Genomic DNA, 26,922 nt, shown 5'->3' with positions numbered 1-26,922 from the left:
CTGCAGGTGCCTTGCCCCTTCCCAGGCTCAGCAGGGTATCCCCCTACACTTGTGCAGAGCAACACCTGCCAGGCCTGTCTCCTGGGAGCCTGGCTTCAGACTCAGTAGTCCTTGTCCCCTTTGTGTCAGGGGGTTCCACGCAACCTTTTCTAGTTGCTGGTAGGGAAATCCAGGCCCTCTCTCCTCTCTGGGCTCCAGCCCAGGGCTCCTGGGGCAAGCAGCTATGGTCTGCTTCTGGAGACTCTTTGCTGCCTCCCTGGACTACTACTTCTTACCTTGGCCTTCCCCCAGGGCCATTCCTTCAGCCCCTCTCTGGGCTTACGATACACATGCCTCAATCTAGGCCTTTCCTCCACTCTCCCACAACCAGAGGGCCTGTAGAGCTTCTTTCTCCCTGCAGTCCCCTGCTCATCTGGGCTCCTCTCATAATGCTCACCACCCACCTCCTCCCCCTGCTGGGTTTCTTCTTAGTTTGGGCCTTGCCCATCCTGCAGGTGTAGCCAGGTGCACTAATTTCTCTTTCATTAGCTGTGTGGGGTATATACTGGAACTCCACAGCATATCAGCATTATTAAGGCTAGAGAGGTGAACAGTATTGGCTAGAACTAGGTTTAATGCAACCAGCAGTGGTAGCCTTTCATCACACAGCTCTGCCAATGCACCTCAATCCTCATTTGCAGCACCCCCTACGTTTCTTGGTTCCCAAACAGGAAGAATGAGGTGTGTGCGTTACAGTCATCTGGAAGCCAAAGGATGTGAGCTAAGTGAAAATTCAGCAGTTATATTCTGAAGTCCAGCCACAACAATCTGCAGGGAAATTCTCTTCAAATCCTGCTCTTCCAGCATGGCAAATCTGGGATTCTTCTCCAAAACTGAGCCACAATATGCCAGGCCTTATGAAGTCAAGCTGTTCTCTGTGAGCAGGCTTCATAGCTCTTAGCCAAAATCCCAAGATCTGCTTGGAAACATTCCCTTCAACTCTGGACCAGGACTTTGGAACAATCCAGGCAGGGGCTGAAGAATGCATGGCACATTTTACCGAAAACATCAGCCCAGGCAGACTAATCAACATTGTTTACACTTTGTAGCCCTCCAGCCTGGTTGGCTGTGCTTAGCACAGCATCGAGTTCTACATTTCAATATTAACTCTTAGGGTATGTTTACAGTGCAATTAGACGCCCATGGGCTAGAGGGGCTGTTCAATTGCCATGTAGACATTCAGGCTCAGTCTGGAGACTGGGCTCTAGGAGGGTCCCAGAACTTGGACTGCAGCCTGAGTCCAAACATCTACTGCCCCTTGGCTCAAGTCAGCTAGGACAGGCCAGCCGTCTGGGTGTAATTGCAGTATAGACATACCCTTAGGGCAGGGATCGGCAACCTTGAAGAAGTGGTGTGCCAAGTCTTCATTTATTCACTTTAATTTAAGGTTTCGCATGCCAGTAATACATTTTAACGTTTTTTAGAAGGTCTCTCTCTATAAGTCTACATATTATATAACTAAACTATTGTCATATGTAAAGTAAACAAGGTTTTCAAAAATGTTTAAGAAGCTTCATTTAAAATTAAATTAAAATGCTGATCTTACGCCGCCGGCCTGCTCAGCCTGCTGCCAGCCTGGGATTCTGTTCACCTAGGCCGGCAGCGGGCTGAGCGCGGCCTGCGGCCGGGACCCCAGACCAGCAGTGGGCTGAGTAGCTCAGCCAGCTGCCACTCAGCCCCCTGCTGGTCCAGGATTCCATCCGCCAGCTCCTGCCAGCCAGAGTCCCAGCTGCCAGCCCTGCTCAGCCCACTGCCAGTCTGGGATCCCAGCCCTGTCCACATAGAGTGGGTACCTACCTTCTCCCTGGTTCTAGCCCATTCTCTTCCACACTCAGCTCAGTGCAGAGAGAGGGAGTGCACTGAGCACAGGGCTGGGGGTGAAGGAGCAGGCTGGGAGTTGGGGTGTAGGGTCTGGCCAGGAGCTAGAATGAGGGAGGGGGCTCAGGGTTGGGGCAGGAGGTTTGGATGTGGAGTACTTACCTGAGCAGCTCCCATTTGGTGCGAGGGGTGCAGGTGGGAATATGGTGGGGGGTGCAGGAGCTCCCGTTTGGTGCTCAGGATGGGGGTGGGAATGTGGGGGGTGCAAGAGTCAGGGCCTAGGGTGTGGGGGGGCTGGATATGTGTGGGGGGTGCAGGAGTCAGGACAGGGGGCTGGGTGTGTGTGAGGAGGGTGCTGGAGTCAGGACTGGGTTGTGGGGGGTTGCAGGGGTCGGGGGTGAGGGGGTGCAGGAGTCAGGGCATGGGATGTGGGGGGCTGGGTATATGTGGGGGTGCAGGGGTAAGGGCTGGGGTGTGTGGGGGTGCAGGGGTCACAGCAGGGGGCTAGGGGTGTGGGGGTGCTCCCAGCCCCCTGCCGTGAGCCGCTCTGGGCAGGGGGCTGGAGGGGGTATGCCCTGATTCCACCCCCTTCCCCAAGGCCCCATCCCCACCTCTTCTCCACCTCCTCCCCAGAGCAGCGAGCATGGTGCAGCTCTGCTTCTCCCACTCCCTCGCAAGGGCCATCAGCTGATGGTGGCAGGGAGGGAGAGGAGGAGGGGCAGGAACCCAGCACGGCGAGGGGAAGAGGCAGGGGAGAGGGGAACTTGCCAGCCCTTCAGCAGCAGCCGACAGGACCAAGCTTCTTCACTCTGCCCTCATGGGTGGGGGGCGGAGAAGAGCAGGCCGGGGCGGGCAGGATTTTTAATGGCATACTGCTGCCTGCCGTGATCCCGGCCGCTGGACCTGCTCAGTCCCCTGCGGGCCTGGGTTTGGCAGCGGGCTGAGCGGGGCCGGCACCTGGGATCCAGCAGGCAGCAGCGTGCCTTAAAAATCGGCTCACGTGCCCTCTTTGGCACGCATGCCATAGGTTGCCGACCCCTGCCTTAGGGTGTTGTTTCAAGCATCTCTGAAAATGGAGATGCAATACTGCCCTCTCAGCTCCAAGAAAGCAGCTTCTTTAGAAACCCTGCAAGCTGAACTGCAGCCTTGCACCAGGCCTGAGGTTGTGTGGTTCAGTTGTGTCTTCACAAAAGAACAGCTTCACTGACCTTTTTCACTAGGGCTCGTCTACATACACATTGTACCAGCATAGTTAAAGTGGTACAAAGCCCCTAGTGTGGGCATAATTATACCACTATAAAGGTGTTTGTAGGGGTATAGCTTATTCTCCTTCCTATACAGGAATAAGTTATACAAGTATAAGGCACCATTAGACCAATGTAATGGTGTCCACGTTAGGGCTTGTACCAGCGTAAGTATTTCAGTGAAAAAATATTACCCCAGTACCAGTACAACTTTCAAGAGTAGACCAGACTAATATTTCCAAAACTGAGTGTTTGAAGTTAGGTACCTATACCTCTATACCTAAACAAGTTGTCTCATTTTCACAGATTAAGAACCACAGCTCCAACTCAAATTATTGCACATATAACCTTAACTCTGCCCCTTTATGTGTGGTCATATCTTATTTCCTCACATGGTTTTTGTTTTTCCTATCATGTGGAACATCTTGTAGTTCTGTGTCTTACTCTGTATATGTCGGACAAATAGAATGGGGGGAAAAACTCACTGAAAACCACCAATATTTCCTTCTTAAAAATTTATTTAACTACAAATACAAAAAACATTCAAGAGCATTGAGTCCAAGAGGGAATGTGGGAAGCCCCAAAACATTCCCTAGTACATTAAAACACAGGATTTTTTTTTTTTTTAAAACAGATGACGGGGGGAAAGGAAAGAGCTACAGCACTGATTTACAATGCCAGTGAATTTACAAAAATATAAATTACCTGTTCACAACCTTTACAAAAATAACATTCACCATAAAAAACACAAACCCTATGTATTTCCCTGGGCAACCCCTGACTACAGCAATTGAAAACAACAACAAAAACCTCATGAGATGCACCAGGATGAGTACTATGAGGATGTCCTCCTAGCACTTTAATTAGAGCTTTCTGAACACACGAGAATTAAGGGTGCCTGGAGCACTAAAACAGCTTTCCCAGCAGCTACCTGCTCACCTAACAGCACATTCAGGCTAATTCAATTCAGTATCCCTGTTCAAGACAGCATTTGAAATACATGCTTAAATGCCATTAAAGTCAACTGGACTTAAGCACACACTTAAAGGTAAAAATGTGCTTAATTGCTGCCCTAAACAGGGATGGACTTAAGGATTTTACTACATTCTTTCCTGAATTAGGGCCTGAGACATGACTGGGAAAAAGGAAGTCGAGCCAGGAAATATTTCCATGTTTCGAAATCAGTTATTCCCAATTGAACTCTTACAGAGGCTGAATAATTTTATTTCCTTTAGCTCATTATAAGCCATCTCTGCTCAGCATTACTTTCTACACCGAAATGCAGGATTCACACTCTCTGGAGATTCCCCACATCAGAGTTTGTTCAACATTAAAATAGAAACTAAGTCACAGATTTCTGGAAATTTCATATCCCATGCACTGTGCTGAACTTTTTCTTAAAAAAAAAAAAAAAAGTCAAGAACAGATCTCACTGGTTTACAGCCAAACCTTCAAAATGGCCATTGACTGTGGATGGCACAATTTTTGGGGCCAAACTGAGATGACCAGAGCCTTATTTTCAGAGGTGCTAAATACCCACAGCTTCCATAGACTTCTGCAGGAGTTGTGAAAATCAAATCCAAGGCATCTCAAGCTGGGCACCCAAAAGCAGTGGGCCACTCTTTAAAATTCTGGCATTAGTAAATAACTTTGGGCCCAGTCCTGCTCCCACTGAAGTCAAGGGAGTTTTGCCCATCAACTTACCTGGAAGCAGGACCTTGAACTCCTGTTACATTTTTCCTAACCATTAAAGGCCCAGTCCTGCAACCCCTTACTCAGACAATCAATCCTCTTCAAAGAATTTCATTGAAGCCAATGGGATGACTCACACAAGAATTACTTGCATAAGGGGTTGCTTGGGCCCCTAATTTGCTACATGCAGAAGAGTAACTAGAATCCAGTTAAACTAGGCAAAAACAGTCCCATCCTGTATTTAATGAACACTCTTTCATTAAATACACCATAATTGAACAGCTACACTGTGATTGGTCTAGTGAATACAGTCAGAGTGTGCATCACAGTAGCTTATCTGCATGCTATACTTGAACAAAGAACCTTACATCGCAACCGCTTCATTCCTAAGGCAGAAGTTAATAAGGTTTGTCAATGAATAATATTGATCAGCCTCTGAACAACACAGTACGCAGCTTAAAAATGATAGGGCACCTTAAAATATATACATAAAAACCTTGAACTAGGGAAAGGACATGTTCGCTTAGACCAAATTCTTCAAAAGGAAAAACTCCTTTACATTGTGCTTTCCCCATTCACCAGCAAGGCTACCAGGTGAGATCAGCAAGGACAAACACCACATCAGCAAGTGGCAAGAATTTGCAACACACATTATAATACTCACATACAGAAATCACTGATTGTTAACACTTACAAAAGGATCAGCAGCATTTACCCAAGTTTAGCTTTTTCTCCCAGAGTGTAACTCCAGAGGATCATTCACTCTTAATTACATGATTATGCTGCTGAGCACTAATAGACACAGCAGCCCCTGAAACAAATGAAGGACAAGGGAAAGCCTTACATTCAAACTGGGCTGGATCCTGCATGGGGGCACTGCTGAGCACTCTCAGTGCTCCCCCTGAAGTCAATGGGAACTGATTTACTCAGCTTGCAAAACTAACTCATGGGGCAGAACTACCATTGATTCCAATAACACATAGTTGGTGACATGAAGGGCAGGTGAAAATCCATCACACTAGTGACCAGATTTTGATTTCACTGGTATAGGAGTAAATCCTGAGTAGCCACTTAAGTCAATGACGTTACTACAAATTTATGTCGGTATAACAGAGATCAGGATCTTGGCCCCAGATCTGCATTTGCCCTGAGATGTTTTACATTTCAGGCACCTTTTTAATTAGTGCTGCATAGTTAAGTAACCAAGTAATGAGGGATAATTTATTGACATTTTAACTTAGAAGGGATAAAACGTTCAATACCTCTGTTTACTGCAAGGCAATCTCAAAAACTGCAACGAGTTGACCTTGACTTTGCCAGAGGCGAATAGCAGACAGGGAAAGCATCATGTCCAGCTTTAGGTGGCCATGCCCCACATGAGTTGACTTGTCCTCAACAGATACCAATGTCTATTAGTAACAAACCATCCAGGCAAAATGCGCACTTGAGTTTAAACAAGGCAATACTGCCCCCTGCTGGCTGCCGGGAGAAACCATGCCTTTAATTACTCCATAAAAGGCAAACACCGATTAATTATAATCTAATTACACATTCCCATGTGGTCTGTGTTCTCAGCCAACGTCAGGCACCCAGAGCTATGATAACAGCCAAGGGATTGCTATGATCAGATGAACCCAATGGGGTTTTGATATATGCATTTCCTATTCTCAAACTTTCAACCGTAACATGTAATAATGAAATCACAATACAGGTCAGTCTGTTAAGACAGCCTTTACATGTCAGTTAATTAGTAATGAAATGGTTTTAGCTAGCCCAGCACTGGAACTGTCAATACCAGGGGCTCTCTAATCAGAGCTCTAGTCTTAAAAATATTCAGACATTACTCAGAACAACAGACCAGGGGCGTTACTGAGTGCACAAAGGTATAGTAGATGGCAGCCTATCCTGGGCTTAAAAGAGAGCTGACGTTTCTGTCCGAGGCTGGGATACACAGCTGATATCAGAAAAGTGCAGAACAGTGCACACTTCTTGGACTGTAAATAGTCTGAAAATGTAACTTAGGGGAAAGAGGGCAGGAAAAAGGCAGGAAAATGCACAGAAATAAAGGGAGAAGAGGGGAGCCTGAGACACAGGATAGGAAAGGGAGGAACCATGTACCACAGGCCAAATCCTGATCCCATTGCAGTTAATGATTGTTTTGCCTCGGACTTTAACGGGACCAGGCTTTATGCTACTAGAGCAGCTCTGTCATTCTCATTTGCCTCCCGTCTGAGGGTTTCTAAGGAGGCTGTGAACATTAATGGAGTAGGCCTCACAACAGATCTGCGAGGTAGGAGAGTATTATTGTCCCTACATTAGAAGTGGGGAAACAGGAATGGAGAGGTGAAGTGACCTCCCAGACACATTCAACATGTGTGGCATAGCTATGTGCGAATCTCCTGACTTCGTGTTATGCTTTATCCACAAGACCATCCTTCTGCTTTGTCCCTTTATAGCTTGATGGCTGCCAAGCACCCTTGGTAACTGGCATAAGCAATATGTTTTTTGCTCTGGAGAGTTGTTTACTAAACACAGGGAAAACCACCACCCTTTCTGCTCTCTAGCCCCTCAACTTCTGCAAAACATACCCGGAACACTCAGCAGCAGGGACACGGTGTTCTCAAATGTACCAGTGTGGTCCCTGGCAATCCACTGATGCTCAGGCAATGTGAATGAAATTAAGACAGCACTGTCAACAGCTTATGGTTCTTAGCTGGGATAAGGTGAAGGGTTTAATCAGGGACAGTCCAGCTCATTTTTCCCAAAGCTCTTGGGAAGATGAACAGTGCCCACAATGCTAACTGGATGCAGATGGTCTGATATTTTGCACCCTATTGCCTATGCACTTTGGCAGCGCTATGTATGCTCAGCAAAACTCCCTCCTCACCACCCAGTATTGTTCTAGGGACCCTAGCATCAGTGAAACTCTGAGTATATCCCAGAGCTCATGAGGTTAACTCTGCATTGGACTTGAACCCTCAAGGGTGTAGCAGGATGAAACAGACTAAATGGGGTAACTCCAACGCCAGCCCCAGATATCGGTCTCAAGCCTTCACTAAAAAAAGCAATCCCCACGTGCTGAGGTGCAGCAAAATACAGCACACATGGGAAATGTCATGCAGCCCAACACCATCACCCTGTGCAATGTGGAGCTAGCCACATTCTTCTCCATTCTTGTTTGAAACAGCCAGCTCCACACACTGGGCAAGAACCCAGGAGAGATTATTAAAAAGGCACCTCCTTTCCCATCCACTAGGTGTCAAGGTTGTGTCACCAATGAAGTAAAGATCCACCTGAAGATGGTGTTCTAGGGAGCCTATGTCATCTGCCACTTGACAGAGCCACACTCAATCCCACCTAGAGTGAACCACAGTGAAACAATGTGTTTTATGGAATCCGAATGAAAGCCCGCATCTGTCTGAATTCATGGCAAAGTGCTGATTGCAATCAGGCTCCCAGCAACACCTCTCCTTCTGGAGCAGCTGCTCTGTCAAAATGAACTCACTATGAAAGGAATCCATCACAGCTGAGTGCCAGGGCTGAAAAACACATCAATATAACAGAGTATGTCACATGCCCTGAGTGCTAGGGTCCTCTCATGAATGGACCGTGGGTGTGTTCTGCAACCACAAAACAGACTATCACAGCTGATCACCAGGGCTGGATTCCTGTCCTCTCTCCGGGAGGTGTGGGGTGTGTCATGTGGCAGGATTTCTCCAGCCTTACAGGAGACTTGGATTGTTTCATATTCTACAACTTCCTCCCACCAATCCAATTTGTCAGATAGCAGTTCAAAGTGTAACCTGCTCCTACTTAATGCACAGTAACAAGAGAAGCTGGTGGCAGCTTTGAGAAAATAGCACAAGAACCTGCAGCCACCAACCTTGGAAGCTGCCTCCAGATACCAGTTCCAGGAACTTCAGGAAGTCTAACACAGCCAAACCATGGCAAGCTCTGACAAATCCTCCTAGAGAAAATTAAAGTCAGAAGAGTGTGTCCCTATGGAACAGCCATTCTCAGAAACCAGAAAATGAGGTCATCTTTAGTCTGAACAACACATTATGTTAAAATAAGGCCGCTTCACCACTAATGGCATGATTACTTTAACAGGCAGCATAACATGGCCAGGAAACAAACCTCTGGACACCAGAGTCATTCAGCTAAATCAAATACACATGGCACTGGGATGAGAAGTCATACTTTCCTGCTCTTCCAATAGAAGCCTCTTGCAGGCAAATGGCAACCCTGGGAGTAGTATTTAGCCTCCCTGCACAGGCTAATAATCAGAACCTGACCACACAAAGGTCTGATTAATTCCAGTAGGGGGCGTTATGCACATGGCAGTACATTACACTAGCAGTGAGAAAATACTTCTGAGAATACTCCATGGTGTTTCATCCAGCATTTCCCATTATGAACTTGGCATAGTTAGTTCTTGAGGGGTTCCATCCTTTTAGTTTTTAATTAACTAGGGCAAAGGAATAGAGTGGTTGTGCCATTCAGACACCCTTCATTATTATACTGAGTTGATTTTCTTGTAGCTACATAACATACTAAACCCCACAGGCTCTGTTTTCCCACCATAGAATAGGAGCATCTCCCACAAAAGCCAATGGCAATGGCCTGCATCCTACAGCAAGAGAATTGGGCACCGGATGAGCTGAAAGCCAAGCCATCCCTCCAATCTGCACTTCAAAGGGGCGCCATCCAGGCCAAGTGGTCTCCATTTAGTGTTTAGAAGATGAGACCCTGTGGTGCTCACAGGAGGGGCAATGGAGGGGAGACCCTGACTCTGGATTACACATCCAAATTCCCACAAGGGTTTTGTTTGTGTCACATGTTCTAAAAACTTCAGATGTGCAGAAGAGTCGAATATGTGCTGTGCTGTCCTCCAAACATCAGCACAGAGGAGCCCGTTAGCAAGCCCCTTAGGGCAAGGGAGCTGAAGTGCTTTGCAGAAGACTGGGGAATGCAGCAAGTACCCTGCCATCTGCACTGGAGCAAACTCCACCATGCTTAAAAAAATCCTGACCCACAATTAGAAATATCGCTTAACGAAAACGGTACTATTCCACAGCCAGGAAATACAATTAAACACACTGCTATTTTGGTATGGCACACAGAAATTCAGCGCATGAGTCCCTCCTCCCCGGCCAAAAAAAAACAAAAAAAAAAAAAAGAAAGGAGTGGCAGCTAAACAACCCTTCTCCAAGAACAGGTCCCCTGGTCGATGCACAAAAGGAGAAGTAAACAAAAAGGCAGCCACAGCAGAAAGCTGAGCAGAAAGCCAGCAAAATACAATGTCTGCCAAATGGAGAAGGCCCACATCTAAAAAGTGGGGGGGAAGAACAAATGATTATCAGGTCTCTAAGAGGAAGATACAATCAGCTGCAGGGGAGAAATCCAACACAGAGGGTCCAGACCCTCTGAGCTCCATCTTAGAGTTGGGGGATATTTTCACACACCACCATCCAGCCCCTCACTCAAAGAGTTCAATCATTACAGCTGAGATGTGATTCAAGGAAACACTGTGTGCTTGAAGGGCCCATTATAAATCCACACCTACCCATGGAGGCAAATGGCCCTGTAACCATGCATGGTGACCATGAGGGCCACGTTTCTGGGCATCAATATAAACACGTATGAAGAAATGTGGCATTTGGAGGTACCACGTGCAGCTGCCAGCTATCACCAGCACAAGGTAGGTCTCAAGCAGTGGACAAGAGAGAGAAGTTTGCTGAGTGAGCACTCACAGACTCATCATTCTACTGTGATTCTACCCCAAGGATTCAAAGGCAACCCCCACACAGCCCACAAAGAATGGGTAGGAAACCAGGCAGCAGCATCGCTGCCAGATTCACCCAGCCAAAATGATGCCTGGAGTTGCCCTTCCCTCTGTGTGCGGAGGCAGCAACGTGGGTTTCCCCTAGTGTTGGCAGCCCTGGGCCTGGCTCATAATGAAATGATCACAGAGTAGGAGCAAGGTGTCGAAGCGCTGGAGTCGCTGTAGGACCCGGGCCAGGGCGGGAACAGTGACTGTGTCTCCTGAGGAGGCGAGGTGAGCAACGAGCTGCTTGAATCCAGACATCCTGCTCACCAGATGGGATGGGACCCCCAGCTCCACCCCCACGTGGCTGAAATTCTTGAGACCAGACAAGCAAGGGTCCAACTGGAAGCCGAGTGACAGCACCAAGGAGTGGGGGAGCTGTGCTATGGGGAGACCTGGGGATGGCAGAAAAGTGAGGTGAGAGCCTGTCTACTCAGCGAGGGAAGGGTGTCCTGAAAATAAGGCAGTGAGGCCCATACCACGGCCCCTGTCCCACCCATCTGATGGGCAGCTGCAACACCCCCTTCTGCCTGGCCTCACCACAGAGGGAACTTTTGCCACAGGGCACCAATGCATATCCTTTCAGAGCTTAGCCACATGGAACCTGCCTCTCAGCCCCAGGGGAGCTTAATCCTCACCACAAGCACCGACTTTTCAAACTGCCAGGGGGTGCTTGATCCCCGGCTCTGCCCCAAGCCCAGCCCCCAATCCACCCCTTCCCCCAAAACCCCACCCCCACTCCGCTTCTTCTTGCCTCCACTCCACCCCTGCCCAGCCTCTTCCCATGCACCCTGTCCCCCGAGTGCACCGCGTCCCCGCTCCTCCCCCTCCCTCCCAGCCTCCCTGCATGCGGCGGGAGGTGCTGATCGGCGGGCGGAAGGTGTTGGGGCGGGGGAGCTGATAGGAGGCTGCCAGTGGGTGCTCAGCACTCACCATTTTTTCCCCTATGGGTGCTCCAGCCCCTCAGCACCCACGGAGTCAGAGCCTACGATCCTCACTGTTAATAGAGATAAACTATGTGCCTGTCCCCCAACCCACCCACATTCCAAAGTGTATCACAGAAGGGCTTGTCTATTCCCCGCATTAATGCCACAGGCCCCGTGAAAGAGGGTCAGCCACAGATCTCTATGTCGACAGTCAGTGCGACACTGGCCAGGCTGGGGCTCTGCAGGTGCCCCTCACCCCATGGTCTGCCTCCACCTGAACCCCAGGGGAGCAAGGGCGTGACTGAAAAATGCTGCCCAGACATCCACTCACCTTGTGTGGCTCTGCTAATCTCACTCACAAGGCTCAGGACATCATTCACCTGCTAAGACAAAGACCCCAAGGATTGGGGAGATTCATCAGAGAATGAGCAACAATCACATGTGGATCTTGTCAGTGCTCCACTCACAGGACCTACCATGTATTAGTAATGGCCTGGATATTTCTATTCAGGACATCACCACTCAATTAGGACAGCAACCCTATTAAGATGCTCTAAGTTCTTCCAGCAAACCATCATCTCAATAAAGAAGTACTTGAACCTAAACTAGTAACTTAATTACCTGCTAGACATTTTTTAGACTTTTGTTAATCACTAATCCGTCACAAACTGGTGAGGAGACCAGATGGCTCAGGGGACTGGGAAGCTGAGTTGTTCACCACTAGGTCAGTTTTCCATACTGGCAAACATGCAAAGATGATCCGTGGGTGATGCAAGGATCAGGTGAAGTGCACAGTTCCTGCTGAGTTAAGGATATGCTTGAACTTTGCCCTTTTGCCAGGCTGAGTATCTGAACCCAGCCCAGGTTGGTAGTGACTGAGTTTTGCTACCATCTGATAGCTCTTTGGTGGCCCTTAGATAAGTTGGTGGGTCTTAGACCAGTTCCTTGCAAACAGAAAAAGCACCACAACTGGCGACTTCCCTTGGGCTCTCAACACCAGTTAGTTTAATGGTGGAAGTGTTACGTGCTACCCTGGCCAATGGGAACTGGGCGGTGTCCCTTCCCAAACTCATACCACACAGTTCACTGAACGGCAGACGGTTATGACTTTTGGACGATCACTACCAGCCAGTGCTACATCTGAACCTGCTCAGAGGTGAAACGTTTTGTACCCCCAGCCCCTCCAATATCCCGTCCCTCCCTGTGTGAGCCCCGTAGTAGCTGTTATTATACAGAGGGGGACAAGATGGGAAGAACTTACAGGCTGCTCCCTGCTTTCAGCAGTGGGAATTTGGAAGGATGAGGATGACCCCCTGGCAGGGTCCAGATCAAGTTCACTTTGTGTTATCAGAGGGGCACCAAACAGGGGCACTTCAAGGGTTAGTTCATCTGTATGTCTCCGGACCCTCTGAGCCACCTGCTTCTCTGCATCCTCCTGGTTTTTGGTACCCGTAAACTCAGCCTGGGTGGAGAACTTCTGCAGGTCTAGCTCCGTGCACTCCACCGGGGCATGGGGCCACCTGGGTTGCATCTCTGAAGCACATGATGAGAGGGGAGTCAGGGCCTCTGTGAACCCAGCTGGGCCCTGCCTGGCATCAGAGGATGACGAGACCCCCGCAGAATAGTCGCTGAACCCTGAGTTCCTTATCAGGGGTTGGGTCTCCAAGACGCTCCTCGCCAGCTGGGATTTGGGATTGGGGCTGATGGCAATCGCTTCCGCATTGGGCTGGAGAGCAGGGATCTGCAGGCCTATGGCTTCACCATCCGAAATGAACTGAACCGGTTCAACGGGACCTGGAACCAGAAACCCCATGGCTTAAAAGTATGTTGGTTTCCCTTCCACCAGCCTCTCCACCTGCCGGGGCTTGGCCTCCCTCCAGTCAACCACTCCTTAAAAACCCCATTTCCCCCGGGGCACTGCACTGCCAATGCCTGTCTCCAGCTGCAGAGGAACAGACAGGACAGGACTACTCAGTGCCTTTTGTCTGCGAGGTGGTAGTGAGCACTGCTGAACAAAGCAAGGCTCCCCGCTCTTCCAGGGGTCGATCACCCGCCCTCCAGGGTCACTCCCACTGCAACAGTCAAGCACTCTCTCCTCCAGAACCCACACATCCCTAGGAGAGAAAGACACTGAAGCTGGAGGAGTGAAACCTACATCTTCCCAAAGCCAGTGCAACGTCTTCTGAGTTCAGAATCCTCCCCAGGCTTCCACCTTTCACCCTGAGGAAGATTCCTAGTGGCACTGGGCTCTGTCCACCTTGATTATTCCAGTGTCTGACCACAGGGGCTGACCCTGGCAGTAAGCCTCATGGCAGCAGAGATTTTGACAGCCCGCCAATGGGGTGCTCCTTCCTGCCTGAGGAATGGAAACTGAACAGATATTATGATGTGAGGGTCACAGCCCAGCCTGCCCTTCCCCCCAGACCCAAGCTAAAGCAGCAGAGCAATGAGAGACGTTACCTTCTGCTTGCCTGGAGCATGGGCTCAGGTTCTTCACACCCAAGCAGCAGGGACTAGACATCTGTTCCTCACAGGGAAACCTGCTTGGCATGGCTGAGGCCCAGAACATCACCCTCTGGGCCGAGAAACTCTGGGTCCTCAGAAACACTTTAAAGGATAAAGAGCAACTGATATCAGCAAAGACCTGACTTGTTTTCCCAGAATGCACTCGGCCATCTGGTACGGCTATCTATTTGGTGACTGTAAAATTTAGGAGCAATCAGGCCTCGCTTCCTGGCATGGAGAGGGCTAGTGCCGTGCACTGTTCCCCATGCAGCTGTGCCAATGCCCCTCAATCGTATCTCTCTAACCTACTCCTCCTTGCTGTTTCCCTCATTCTCTTAATTGTTTCAGCCTCTGCTGCTCTAGCCCTGGCCCCCTCACCTCCACAACTGCCAAAATCTCCTCAGTCTTGACCCAGCCTGGGAAAACCCGAGAAGAGAAAGCACTAACCTCGCAAGTGACAACCTTGCTGGCCCCACCTGGAACGCTGTTGGAATCTGAGCCCTTACATCCTCCTCCTCCTCCTCTTCCCTGCTATTTCTAGGGAAGAGGGGGCAGGGCAAGGAGGACCAGAGGGATGCTGCTTTGCATTTACTCACCTCGCTGACACTGGCTCTTCCAGAAGCGCTTGCAGCAGATGATGGCGAGTGCCAGCAGCACCAACGCAATGATGACTAGCGCACTGCTGGTTAGCACTAGGAGGGCAGTGTCCTGGGGAGGTACTGTGGGAATCGCTGCCTTCACCAGGCTAGACCTGGAGCTGCCTGCAAACATACCAGCCAAAGACAGAGGTCAGAGTCCCATCATCACCACATGGTGAGCTGCAGGATGCTATAGAAAAGAAAGCAGACAGGACCAGTGCAGCACAGATCCAGCCTGGAGTGATTAGTACATGACCAGTTACCAGGATATTAATCCCTTAGGACAAGAGGTCTCAACCTGGAAGTTAAAAGCACCTAAGGGGTTTAGGAGCCTAATTCCCACTGACAGTCAAAGAAAGTTAATGGACTTTGACCACTTAAGAGTGACTTAGGAATCTCTGTCAGAGATAGGGGATATTGAATTACATGCACCACTGGCTTGCTCCACTCCACCATTCCTCCCACCTCCTGTTACTCTTAGGAATCTAAGTCCATTAACTTTCTTTGACTGTCAGTGTGAATTAGGCTTCTAAACCCCTTAGGTGCTTTTGAAAATTGAATATAATAATCCAGTGCCATCCAGTAGCACGGTATTTTTAGCTCCAGTTTACAGATGGAGAAACTGAGACACAAGCAGTTTAAGTGACTTGTCCACAGCCAGTGTGACTCAGTGGCAGAACCACCAACTGGACCCAGGAGGACTGAGAAACAACAGCTAAAATTATCTCCCGGCTGCAGAACGACGGCAAAGTGAAGGGGATGATTTTCCTTGATTTTTAACAACAGAAATAACAAACCATTACAGGATAGAGAATGGCTGAGCTGCTGAGTCTGACCACACAGATACTCACGTTTACCATGGCACTGCTGGCCCCAGCTGCCCCTCCCCTCCATACATACACTGTCAGTATTTCCTTGGTCAGATCGCACTGGGGCAGAATTCTTCTGCTACAGCTAGCGTAATAAACTTCAAAACAAGGACTAGTCATTTAAATGAATAAGCACAGCCTCTGCAAGGACACTCATGAGGACAGAAACAACAAAAAGCCTCAACCTTCATGTTTCAGGGCAAAAGATGATCGGCAGCAGGGGTCAGGAGGGAATTTTCTTTTGCACACTTAGGGCAAGTTTACACTACAGAATTACTTTGCTATAACTACTTCAGTCAAGGGCATAAAGAATCCACAGCCCGAGTGATGTAATTATACTGACCTAAGCGCTGGGGTAGACAGTGTTATGTTGGTGGGAGAGCTTCTCCCGCCAATGAAGCTAACGCCTCTCGCGGAGGTGGATTAACTAAACCACCAGGAAAGTTGTTCTCTCCCGTCGGCTTAGAGCGTCCTCATTAAAGCGGTACAGCAGCACAACTATGCCAATGCAGCGTTTTAAGTGCAGACCTACCCTTAGTTATACCGTGGGGGGTTATGCCTTCATTTGAAGCGTGTAATTGGCCACTGTCGGAGACAGGTGATACTGAATTACATGCACCACTGCCCCGCTCCACTTCACCACTCCTCCCATCTCCTGTTAATCCTGCAGGGCTCACCCCGTGCCCTGTGGAATAACATGTTACACAGCGAAAGACAGCAGGTTGCAGTGCTGCGGGCTACGTACACTGAGGCTCAGAGGAAGGCGTCTGCTTTGTGCATGGGATGCATTCCAGATCCTGCAGCCCGCCAATCCGGGTTTTACTGTAAAACCTGCCAAAGAGAAAGTGGAGAATGCTCTAACAACAGGACAAGGTATAAGAGAATTGTATATATCAGGGATCGGCAACCTTTGGCATGTGAGCCGCCAGGGTAAGCCCCCTGGCGCGCTGGGCCGGTTTGTTTACCTGCCGCGTCCGCAGGTTTGGCCGATCGCAGCTCCCACTCCCACAGGTTCACCACTCCAGGCCAATGGGGGCTGCAGAAAGCCGCGGCCAGCACATCCCTCAGCCCACACCGCTTCCCGCAGCTCCCATTGGCCTGGAGCAGCGAACCGCGGCCAGTGGGAGCTGCGAGTGGCCGAACCTGCGGACGCGGCAGGTAAACAAACCGTCTCGGCCTGCCAGGGGGCTTAACCTAGAGGGCCATGTGCCAAAGGTTGCAGATCCTGGTATATCTCATCTTTTTGAACAGCACCTCCCTATGCCCTCCCAAGAGCATCTGCTGCTGGTGTTCCAGCTGCCAGCTGTACTCACCCTGGCAGACATTCCCCACAGGCTGCATTGGAAGTGGCAGTGCAGTTGGATTTCTGGACACGGTTGATGAGGGGGCAGGAAAGACAAGGTTTGCAACCATGGAACCCCCAGCTGTCCTTAAACCTCCTGGGAGGGCAAGCAGTGCACTGTGCATCCCTTCCTTCACCATAACCACACTCCTGCAAGAGACAAGCGCAGGGCCATGTCTGAGACAAAGAAACGGCATCAGATCTGAAGATACCATGGAGGGAAGAAGCTGTCCTATTCTCTAGAGGCAGATGGCTTCTCTTCAGTGAGAGAATTCTCCGTTGCCTTTCACACTCTGGGCAACTCACATCTTTGCACTGCACTGAAGCAGACAGCAGCAGTGCTGTGTCTGTGCAAACAAATGGGGCAGCCATTCTGCACTCAGCAATAGCTCACACATTGCCTCAATCACTAAAACTTGTTTTATTGCGAGGGAGATGCTGGTGTAATGCTGTGCCCTCGGGGGGAGGAGAGGGTTTGCTGGCAGCTGGGATCAAACAGTATTAGCCTGAGTTAGTCAAGGCTATACAGGCTCACTAACCTCAATGGAGTGTGTAAATCACACCCATTCAGTATGGCGTTCTGTCCCCTTCTAGTGGTGACTGGATCATATATAGAGATTGAGGAGTCTATAGTCTTGGTGAACAGAGCTAGGTCTCTTAGCTTAGGCATAGACGCTCATTTATAGAGCCAGAGATCCCAGGTGGAAACCTGCTGCCAGTGACCCACACAAGGACAGAGGTTAAGGGTCTATTTCAAGAGTGGGTGAGGTTCTGTGACCTGCAATGTGCAGGAGGTCAGACTAGATGATCACGATGGTCCCTTCTGACCTAAAAGTCTATAAGTCTATGAGACATTGTCTAGCTCTGACCAGAACACTGGAGTTATCCACCAGAGGGATTTTTGACTTCCCCTGGGAGCTGGAGAGGATGGACTCTCCTTGGTGTTTATGTAATAAGATGCACCAATTTGAAACCTCTCCTTACTTATGGTACTTCCATCTTCCCATCCTCCTATCCCTATCCCTGCATCACTTATGATCAGTGGAATAGTCTAACCTCCCATGCAAATGAAGCTCTGTTCTTTTTAAAGGCACAGGCGCCCATATCAGAGAAAGCTCTAACTCTATCCTTCTAGTAAAGGTTAGCAGAGGATTCATCTAGTACCACCAGTGCCAACAATCCAGGTTCATCTCAGAGCAGCCAAATTACCTTGGAAAGCTCCCATCCAGGGCCACACTCTCTGCAAGGAACACACTTCCTGTGCTCATCCAGATACTCACTCTCCTGGCATTCCATTGGGTTTGGAGCAGCACCTCGGACCTGGAGAAACAACTGTGGTTACTACAAATCCCAGAACACTCCTGAGGTGAACCAAGCATGTTGTTTACTGGGCAAAGCTTTCTCATTGGAAGGAACATTTGCCTGCATTCTTTGCACACTGTGGCCACTGGGAGCTGTGGGCAGCTGTGCCTGCGGACGGTCAATGTAAACAAACTGCCTTGTGGCCTGCCAGCGGATTACCCTGATGGGCCGCATGCAGCCCGCGGGCCGCAGGTTGCCCATCACTGCTTTAGTAGATGCTTGTGTTGCACCAGGAAAACCTGACTTTGGCAAGAGCAAAGCCATGTGCCTTCTTCCCAAAGAGCAGTAAGAGGTGCAACTGGCTAAGCAGAGACAGAGGAGGGACTTAAGTAGTAGGTCATGCAGCTGAACTGTCCATTCCTTGTGCCATTTGGTGACACTTAAAAGTGAAGTGAGGTGCTGTCAGTTTTTATTTCCAAACTCATGTTGGACACTCTTTTTTAAGTTCAGGTCAGCAGCTTCCCTCATGGGAGGTCAGTACATAGTCCAGACCAAATAACTTGTTATCCTGGTCTGCTAAACAGTCGGACTATTCCTAACTTACAAGCATCACAAAGATCTGCGTAAATGGAGCAGTGGAAAGTACCACCAATGTGGTATCCAGATCTGCAGAGAGCACCAAACTGCATGGAGCACACAAAGCAGATGTTCAATCCAGAGCCTTAGTTGGTATAGAGCTGGCGGGAGGCAAATACCTCCACTCAGAGGAGCTCATGTTCATGTGATTTGGCATGAAAACAGTGCAAGAGAAGATAAGTTAACTACACAGTCTTGGGTCAGTGGGGCAGAAGGAATCTGGGGATACGTAATATGGGGCACAGAACATAGCAAGGGATAACTATCAGTTCTCTGAAGAACTAAAGCCACACTTTATATTACTGGGCACCATACTGCCACCCAAGATTTTAATGCAACGAATGGAATTCATGGCTAGAACTCAGCACAAGACACAAAACTGATTTGAATCCTCTGCTTCAAACTGAACAGAACTAGTCAAAGGCACTAGGTAAGGCTAGCCTACAGACTTACAGCCTGGTCATGCATTCCTTGGTGAAATCCTGGCCCCACTGAAGTCACTGGCAAAACTCCTATTGAGTTCAGCGGGGCCTGGATTTCAGCCCCCCCCCGAACTCATTTGGAATTTGGACCATGCAAATACAGACCAGAGAGAGCAGAGCACATAGAGAGAATTCAACAGAAATCAAACTGAAGCTATTAAAACACATTTTTAGGCAGAGTTTTTGGTTCATTTGTTTCAAGTGGGTTCCTACCTCGGTGACAAGAAATAGGGTAAAAACCAGCACTGGGCCTCTCTTCATGTCACTTCTCTCATAACCTCATGCACCAAATGAGGAAAGGAATTAATAACGCCGTGTCTGCCTCATGAGGTCGGCTCATTGGAATCTAAACATTAAAGAAGAGTACAAAGGGCTTGAGAAACATGCTTTCAAAGGAAGCTACTGTTCTAACTTGAAACAATTCAAAAATGGGTGGAGCGCAAGTTTTTGTCAGTCCAGCCACAGGCCTCATTAGGAGCAAGTCAAAGGACAGCCTGGCTAATGTTCACATAGTAGGGCCTAGTAACATACTGGAAAGAATGATGTTACAGCAGTAGATATATGAGCCCTCTCCACTTCTCTTCCTGCCCCAGTCATAACCCATTTCTATCTATGCCACCATTTGAAACTGTAAATTTCATTTTGTCACAAACAAAATGAAAAGGGCCCCTCAGTAAATGTTCCTTGTTATGCCTTTTCAGCCCGCTCAGGTCTGATCTCCTACCACCCTCATGAGCCCTATGCAAAGTAGGCTGCACTTTGGAAGTGGGCTATTGGCCAGGCTTTTCCCACTATCCAAACAATCAGGACTCATCTTATGTGGTGTCTCCACTGGATAAGCACAGAAAGCAAGATATTAGTTATTACTATCAACTCACATACCCTGAGCAAAATTAAGGGCACTAAATTTATCTAGCCCAGTAAAGCAAAGATCGCAGAAGGGATGAGATCACAGTCCATAAATAGCTTCAAGATTACTGACACGATAGAGTAAATAGAGTTTGTCATAGTCTCAGAAGATGGTGGTCAGGGAGCTATGGGCTGAAGCTAAAGGAGGAAATGTTTAGGCTCAATATTAATGTCTAGTTAGGGCCTATTTCCATTAGAAAAAAATAGAAATGAGCCTGAACCATCATCCCAAATATGAACCAATCACAGATTTGAATCCAAGTTCATATCTGAAATTTGTCTCCATAATAGGGTGACTCCAAACACCTTGAACTTTGGATAAGTTCAGTGTTTGAAGCCCCAAGTTCAGCACTGTTTAGATCCATGGTTTTGCGTCTGCTCATTATAGAGGTAAAACATTCAGATATGGAGTTTGGAATGGAGGCTTAGATTTGGGCCCATATCTATGAATAAAAACAAATGGAATAAGAGCAAATTCCCAAGTGAAGTGGAAAGGCACCATTCACTAGGGTGTCTTAAGAACAATGGGGACCTGATCTTGGTGGGGGACCCCAGGTGACACCCTAGTACAAAAAATAAATAGTAATAAAAAAGAATAGGAATGATGTAGGGAGTAGGCCTCCCAAATATAGTTTTATCCTTCATAATCTTTTCTATCCTTTGTATCTATGGTTCCATGGTCCTCACTCCTGTTTAGCAATACCTGGCCATTGAAAGCTTTATTGAATTTCTGGTGTGGGTTACAGCAGTGGAATTTTTAAAATTTTCTCGTATAATACCAAAACCAAGGCCATCAATTTACTTGTGAAGTCTAATATGTAAGTGAAATTTACATAAACAAAACAAGCTCACACAGCATTGTCATTGTGGGGGCCTCGGGTACAGTGCACCTCAGTGCCTCCTATTCTCTGCTTATGACACATAATAGTATAGTCTCCTATGGGCTACAATACTTGGGTCTAGTTCTGATTGCTGGATTTAGTTTGGAGGTGCTGGTGGCCTGCGATATGCAGGAGGTCAGACTAGATGATCTGGTGGTCTTAAACTCTATGACTGCCCTCAATAGAAAGCCACCTTGAGATTCTAAAAAAGAAAAGGAGTACTTGTGGCACCTTAGAGACTAACCAATTTATTTGAGCATAAGCTTTCGTGAGCTACAGCTCACTTCATCGGATGCATACTGTGGAAAGTGTAAAAGATCTTTCTATATACACACAAAGCATGAAAAAATACCTCCTCCCACCCCACTCTCCTGCTGGTAATAGCTTATCTAAAGTGATCACTCTCCTTACAATGTGTATGATAATCAAGTTGGGCTATTACCAGCAGGAGAGTGAGTTTGTGGGGGGGGGGGGGGCAGAGGGTGAGAAAACCTGGATTTGTGCTAGAGATTTGGGTGGGAGGAGGTATTGTTTCATGGTCTCTGTGTATATAATATCTTCTGCAGTTTCCACAGTATGCATCCGATGAAGCGAACTGTAGCTCACGAAAGCTTATGCTCAAATAAATTGGTTAGTCTCTAAGGTGCCACAAGTACTCCTTTTCTTTTTGCGAATACAGACTAACACGGCTGTTACTCTGAAACTTGAGATTCTAGTAAGTGGTTAAAACATCTGATCCCAATTAGGTTAAAATGAGATATTCTCCCATCTCTGCAGAAGCTGTACAGAATCTCAAAGCAACTGCCAGAATAAGATCTCATTTTCCGGATAGGGACCTAAACATCTCACAGTATCAGTCTCTTCACTGATTTTATAGGGAAACAACCTACAGTCATTGTTCTGCATTAACGGGAATCTATGAACTTGGTGAATAAAACCTGTTAAATTATTGAATGATTTCATGATTTGTTAAAAATCTCAGTGAAAACAGCTTTCCCCTATTTAAACACTCCCTTGTATGTGTAATACGCACCCAAAATACTGCACTAAAACTATTGTAAAATGAAGTGGTTTGAACCATTAATGTAGAATACCATAGTTTTGGTAAACTTGCTGTTTTCTGCAGTTCCACCATTCTTATCCCACTGGGTTAGACTGCAGCATTTATGCCAGGGCCCTGGGGAGGGGTGGGGCAGGACAGCATCAGCGAGACTGTATCTCGGGAGACAACCTCTCAAGGATGGCTCGGTGACCACAGTGGATGAATCTGATGAACTCCCAGGCGCACCAGCCATACCCCTCTCTTATGGCATCATGCTTCCCAGGGGAAGCACAAGACCCTGCACTCCCCAGAGTACAGGGACTGCAGAGACTGCTGGTATAGGAGGCCCTTAGGTAGCTGCAAAAAGGGGGAGGAAGCTTCACCCTTGCACTCCGCCACAGTGTGCCCATGCAAGGGCCACTCACAGCGTAGCCTTTTAACTAGACAATAGGATATTTCACGGAGGACTTAACAAGCTAGACTGGCACCTCGCAATACATAGATCTACAACTGCATACTGAGGCCCTGATTAAAAGCCCACTGAAGTCAATGGGAGTGTTTGGATTAGGCCCTACCTAACTTGCACTTTCCTTGAACATTGGTCAGACTTCATATTCAACTGAATACTGTTGTTTTTTTCCCCCAGTAGATGCTTGATTTATAAATATCCAAAGCACTGAATTGAAATAAAAATCCAGAAACTGACAGCAAAACTCAAATTCTTTCCCGGAAGATCCCTGAAATTCGAGGGTGCATTTTGTTTTTGGTTTATAACCTAGTCTGACCTACAGTCTTTACACAGTGAAGAAAATATATATTTGTTTGATAAACGCTTGCCATCTTTTGAGATGGCTCCTGCTGTTCCTAATGGATTTCAAGGCGTCAGTCTACATTTTCAAAGTGGCAAAGGGATTTCAATGGACCAGGATAGTGGCATCAGGTTTAGCATTACTGGATTATCAGGCCAACATATTAGAGTTAAGGGATCATAGAAGATGTGCCTAGTCTTTGCTGGTAACATACAGCACTACTTGCAATATACCAAAACAGGAAAAATTGCTATAAAACACTTACTGCATATCTGAAGTTGGCAGCTGGTAGAATTGGGCAGTGGAAAACAGGTCAGGCAGATTAAATGCCATCATGTGGGTTATATGTTGCTTTAAAAAAGAAAGAATGACAATGTTAAATAAAAGCAACAGGAGAAAAAGAATTTTTTAAAATCCCAAAATATTAACCTGGAAAATATTCCTGCATGTCTAGCATTTTCCCCTGCTATTAAGTCAAGTCCCTGCCTTTAGTGCAAATATCTTCTGTTCCCCAATCACTCAATGCTATTCATTTTGTTCTGCAAGCATTTCTTGACACTATATTTGCTTAATATATAGGACTCTGAGCCAAATTCTTCTATCTTTACTCATATCAAATAGTACCTTACTTTGTAAACAGTCCCACTGATTTTAATATTTATAATAAGGTATTTAGAATAAGGTATTGCTCGTCATAAGTAAAAAGTGGCTGAATCTTTTAGCCTGGTTTGGAAATAAACATGTTTTTCAGTGAACTTGTAGACTTTCTCCGAGTCACAAAAAGTCCAGTAAGTGTGTAATTTGTAATACTTCAAGCTAAAAGTTTTGTTTTCTGTTTATTTTTAGAAGAAAACACCCCAATATCAAAAGGGGGAGTGTGCAGTGCTGATTTTACATCTCTCTGACATGATGGCAATTTTTTAATTTCCCACTCTTGTCGTAATGGTCATTTTAGACTTCTGTTTGTTTCTTTCAACTGTGTTCTAACAGCAAATAAAATGAGACTTTAAAATACAGTAATAATACCCAATGCAGGAGTTATTGTATTATTATTATGTGCATTCCTGTAGTGCTCACAGCACACAAAATGCCATTTGAACACATAGGAAGACCTATATCATTCCCAAAAGAATTTAATCCGAAGCCCCAATCATGTGCTGGGATCTGATTAATACAGAACTCCGCACCCATGTGAAGTTCTGTTTTACTTCAGTGAGATTCCTCAGGAGTGCTGAGAGCCAAGTTAGCAAATCACAATGCAGGATTGAGACTTAAGATGACAAACAATACAGGAAAGAAAGGGATACACTTGAGACCTTGAAATCAATGGGACTGCTCATGTACATACAGTTTGTCTTGTGCATAAGTGTTTGCAGGACCATGGCCATAATATGTATAATTTTTATATACAATATATGTTTTATATACATACTTATACACTAGGATCAAGATTGCCAAATGTGACTAGTCTGTGTTGGGGGTTGTTTGAGTATTTTTCAGTGCCTCAAATTTTTGGATGACCAATCTGAGCACCCATTTTCTAAAAATCAGGCCATTTTAGAGTGTCTCAAACTGACTTCCCAAAATCACTGGTATCTTTTGAAAATCTTGGCTTCTTTTTTGTCTGTTTGTTTTTCTCCTCAACCTATCCATTATTAACTGGCCAGTTTCTTGATTATTGTAACAATTTTTTGTACCCCCATGTTACTCCTTTTTGCTTTTGTCCTCTTTAATGTCTAACACATAATACCACTGACAACCTGTCATTCATACTCAGCTCAAAGGAAAAAAATTGTGCCTAATTTGTAATTAATTTTACAAAGAAAACCATTTCTAATCTGTACTTACTAAGAATTACTCCAAATGAACATAAAAATGCTTAGTACATTTCAGTTGCTAGACAGAAGAATTTAAAATATTTACAGATGAAGAGCACACCCAGAGATACCATAAATGTTATCCACACAGTGCTCAGGAAATGCATTTTTAAGAATTAAAGAAATTATCAACTACTAGATCAACTGCTAGCTCATTATTTATTAAAAACTTTCATATGAAGTGTTACGATCATAGAAAAAGTGGCTTGTACTCATCCATATTTGCGGGTGCCAATCCTAAACTCAACAGCGTAGTTTATAATAAACAACCAATCAGATTATTAATTTGTAATCTTCACTAATAGTTTTCGTTGGCTGCAATCTCAGCCTTGAAATCTACAGCTCAGCGCTCTAAACACTTTGGTGTCTGCTGTGTTTTAGAATCGGGCACGCCACCCCCGCAATCGCTTGAGTTCAAGTGTCGAAACCTGCAGCGTGCCCTTGCAGCCCAGAGCGGTGTCACGTACCAGTGACTCTTTGGCGCGCAGTCAAAGTATTCCAGGGTTTATTCCAAAGTCTGCGTTTGCCGGGAGCAGACCATCTGGGCCGTTTGTACAGCGAGCAGATGGACCCCCGTCCGCGGGGAGTGGGAGACAGAGCTAAGGCTGGAGACTTGTACCTGCAAGTCCTGACTTGCCCAGCGCACCACGTGTCAGTATCAGTTTCCTTCCTCTCCGGACCCTTTGCACAGCTAGTGCAGATCCGTTACCCCCTCGCTCCCGGGAAGAAACGGAGGGCCCTGCTTTCCAGTTTGGTACCGGACAATCATAACCTAGACTCTGAGCGCGGAAACTTACAAGGAAAGCTGATTAAGAAGACCGATCCTGCCTGGCAGCCCGCTTCTCTTCTCCCTACAAGGATCTCTAGCTGAGACAGAGACAGGCTCGCCCACTGGAGCCTCTCCATCCCCTGCAGCACAAACGGCAAAGGGCGAGGGATGCTCCAGCGCGCTGGGATATGCCCAGGCATGTACACAGCACAGCGACTCCGCAGGCTATGAACCAGCCCCAGACCCGTTCATGCCGGAGAGCCCGAGCCAGAGCGAAAGCAATGCACGGGCCGGGATTGGACACACGCAACCCAGGCGGACAAGTAGATTCAGGGCGCCGCATCTCGATTACAGCCGCTACATACCGGGCATTCCCCGGTTGTTTAGCATCTAGAGATGCGGAGTAACCTCAGCCGCCCCGGCAGGCTGGGTGGGAAGTCCAGGGACAAGACGAGGCAGCTCAGACACAGAGAGGTGATAGGCAAATAACTGCCCTACCCATGAGACAGGCAAGCACCAAAAGGCATCAGGTGCCAGGCAAACATGTCCCATTTTACCTGCTTCCCAGCCGCAGCGATCCTGGTGCGGGCTCCTGAGCAAGTCCGGGCTGTTCTGCCCTGCCCCAGGCAGACCCACCGGCTGGCCCGCAGCCCCACGGTTGATGAAATCAGCTGCAACACCCACCCGCCCTCCTGCCCTGGAGGGACCCACGAGAGGCGAAGTTCCACCCCGGGACTCCGCCCCCACGGGCAGGCCCGGCTCCCCATTGGATATAAGCAGCCCTCCTGGGCGAGGCGATGCAGATCAGCCTGCCCAAAGGGGCGGGGCCTGACGGCGGCAAACAAGGTGGTGGATGTCGAACGGTTCGCCGCGGCGGCCGGGCTGGGGACAGCCTCAGGGTCTGTGGCTGAAGTGCATTACCAATAAGCAGCAGGGCGGAGTGGCTTGAGAAGGGGTCACAGCAGCACAGCGAGCAGTTTGGGGTTATTTCGAAAACTGCGAGGCACAGAACAGCAGGGCAGCGTAATGCTACACAATAGCACCACGAGATGCAGGAGAACACAACAGGACAGACCAATGCAATCCAACACAACAGCACAGCACGTCATAATATGAAAACGGGGTGTAATAAAATACCCTATGGCCACACAGTACAATAAAAACAGGCGGAGTGCAGCGATACAGTAGGACAGGATAGTTCATAAGAGTATGGTAGTACCATGGTTAGAACAAAACCACAGCAGAACCACCCCAGTTATAGAGTGCAGTATCCTGCAGTGATAATTGCAACACCGTTCACTGACCTCAACCAAGT

At 47.6% G+C, this 26,922-nt stretch overlaps 1 protein-coding gene across 1 annotated transcript; it reads right to left on the bottom strand.

Moving 5' to 3' along the window:
• Positions 1–3,610: 3,610 nt before the first annotated feature.
• Positions 3,611–26,534, bottom strand: EDA2R (ectodysplasin A2 receptor). Its single transcript, XM_084638849.1, has 11 exons — positions 26,165–26,534; positions 23,227–23,312; positions 19,534–19,666; positions 18,110–18,220; positions 16,872–17,050; positions 16,304–16,389; positions 14,648–14,812; positions 14,007–14,153; positions 12,808–13,340; positions 11,878–11,926; positions 3,611–11,015 (listed from the first exon to the last, which is right to left on the bottom strand). The coding sequence occupies exons 3-11, from the start codon at positions 19,579–19,581 to the stop codon at positions 10,720–10,722; spliced, it is 1,614 nt and encodes a 537-aa protein (XP_084494975.1). The 5' UTR covers positions 19,582–19,666; positions 23,227–23,312; positions 26,165–26,534; the 3' UTR covers positions 3,611–10,719.
• Positions 26,535–26,922: the final 388 nt, after the last annotated feature.

This window comes from Lepidochelys olivacea (assembly GCF_965140295.1).
Source record: "Lepidochelys olivacea isolate rLepOli2 genome assembly, chromosome: 9".
In the NCBI taxonomy this organism is placed as follows: domain Eukaryota; kingdom Metazoa; phylum Chordata; order Testudines; family Cheloniidae; genus Lepidochelys; species Lepidochelys olivacea.
This window is presented reverse-complemented; position numbering and strand designations above follow the sequence as displayed.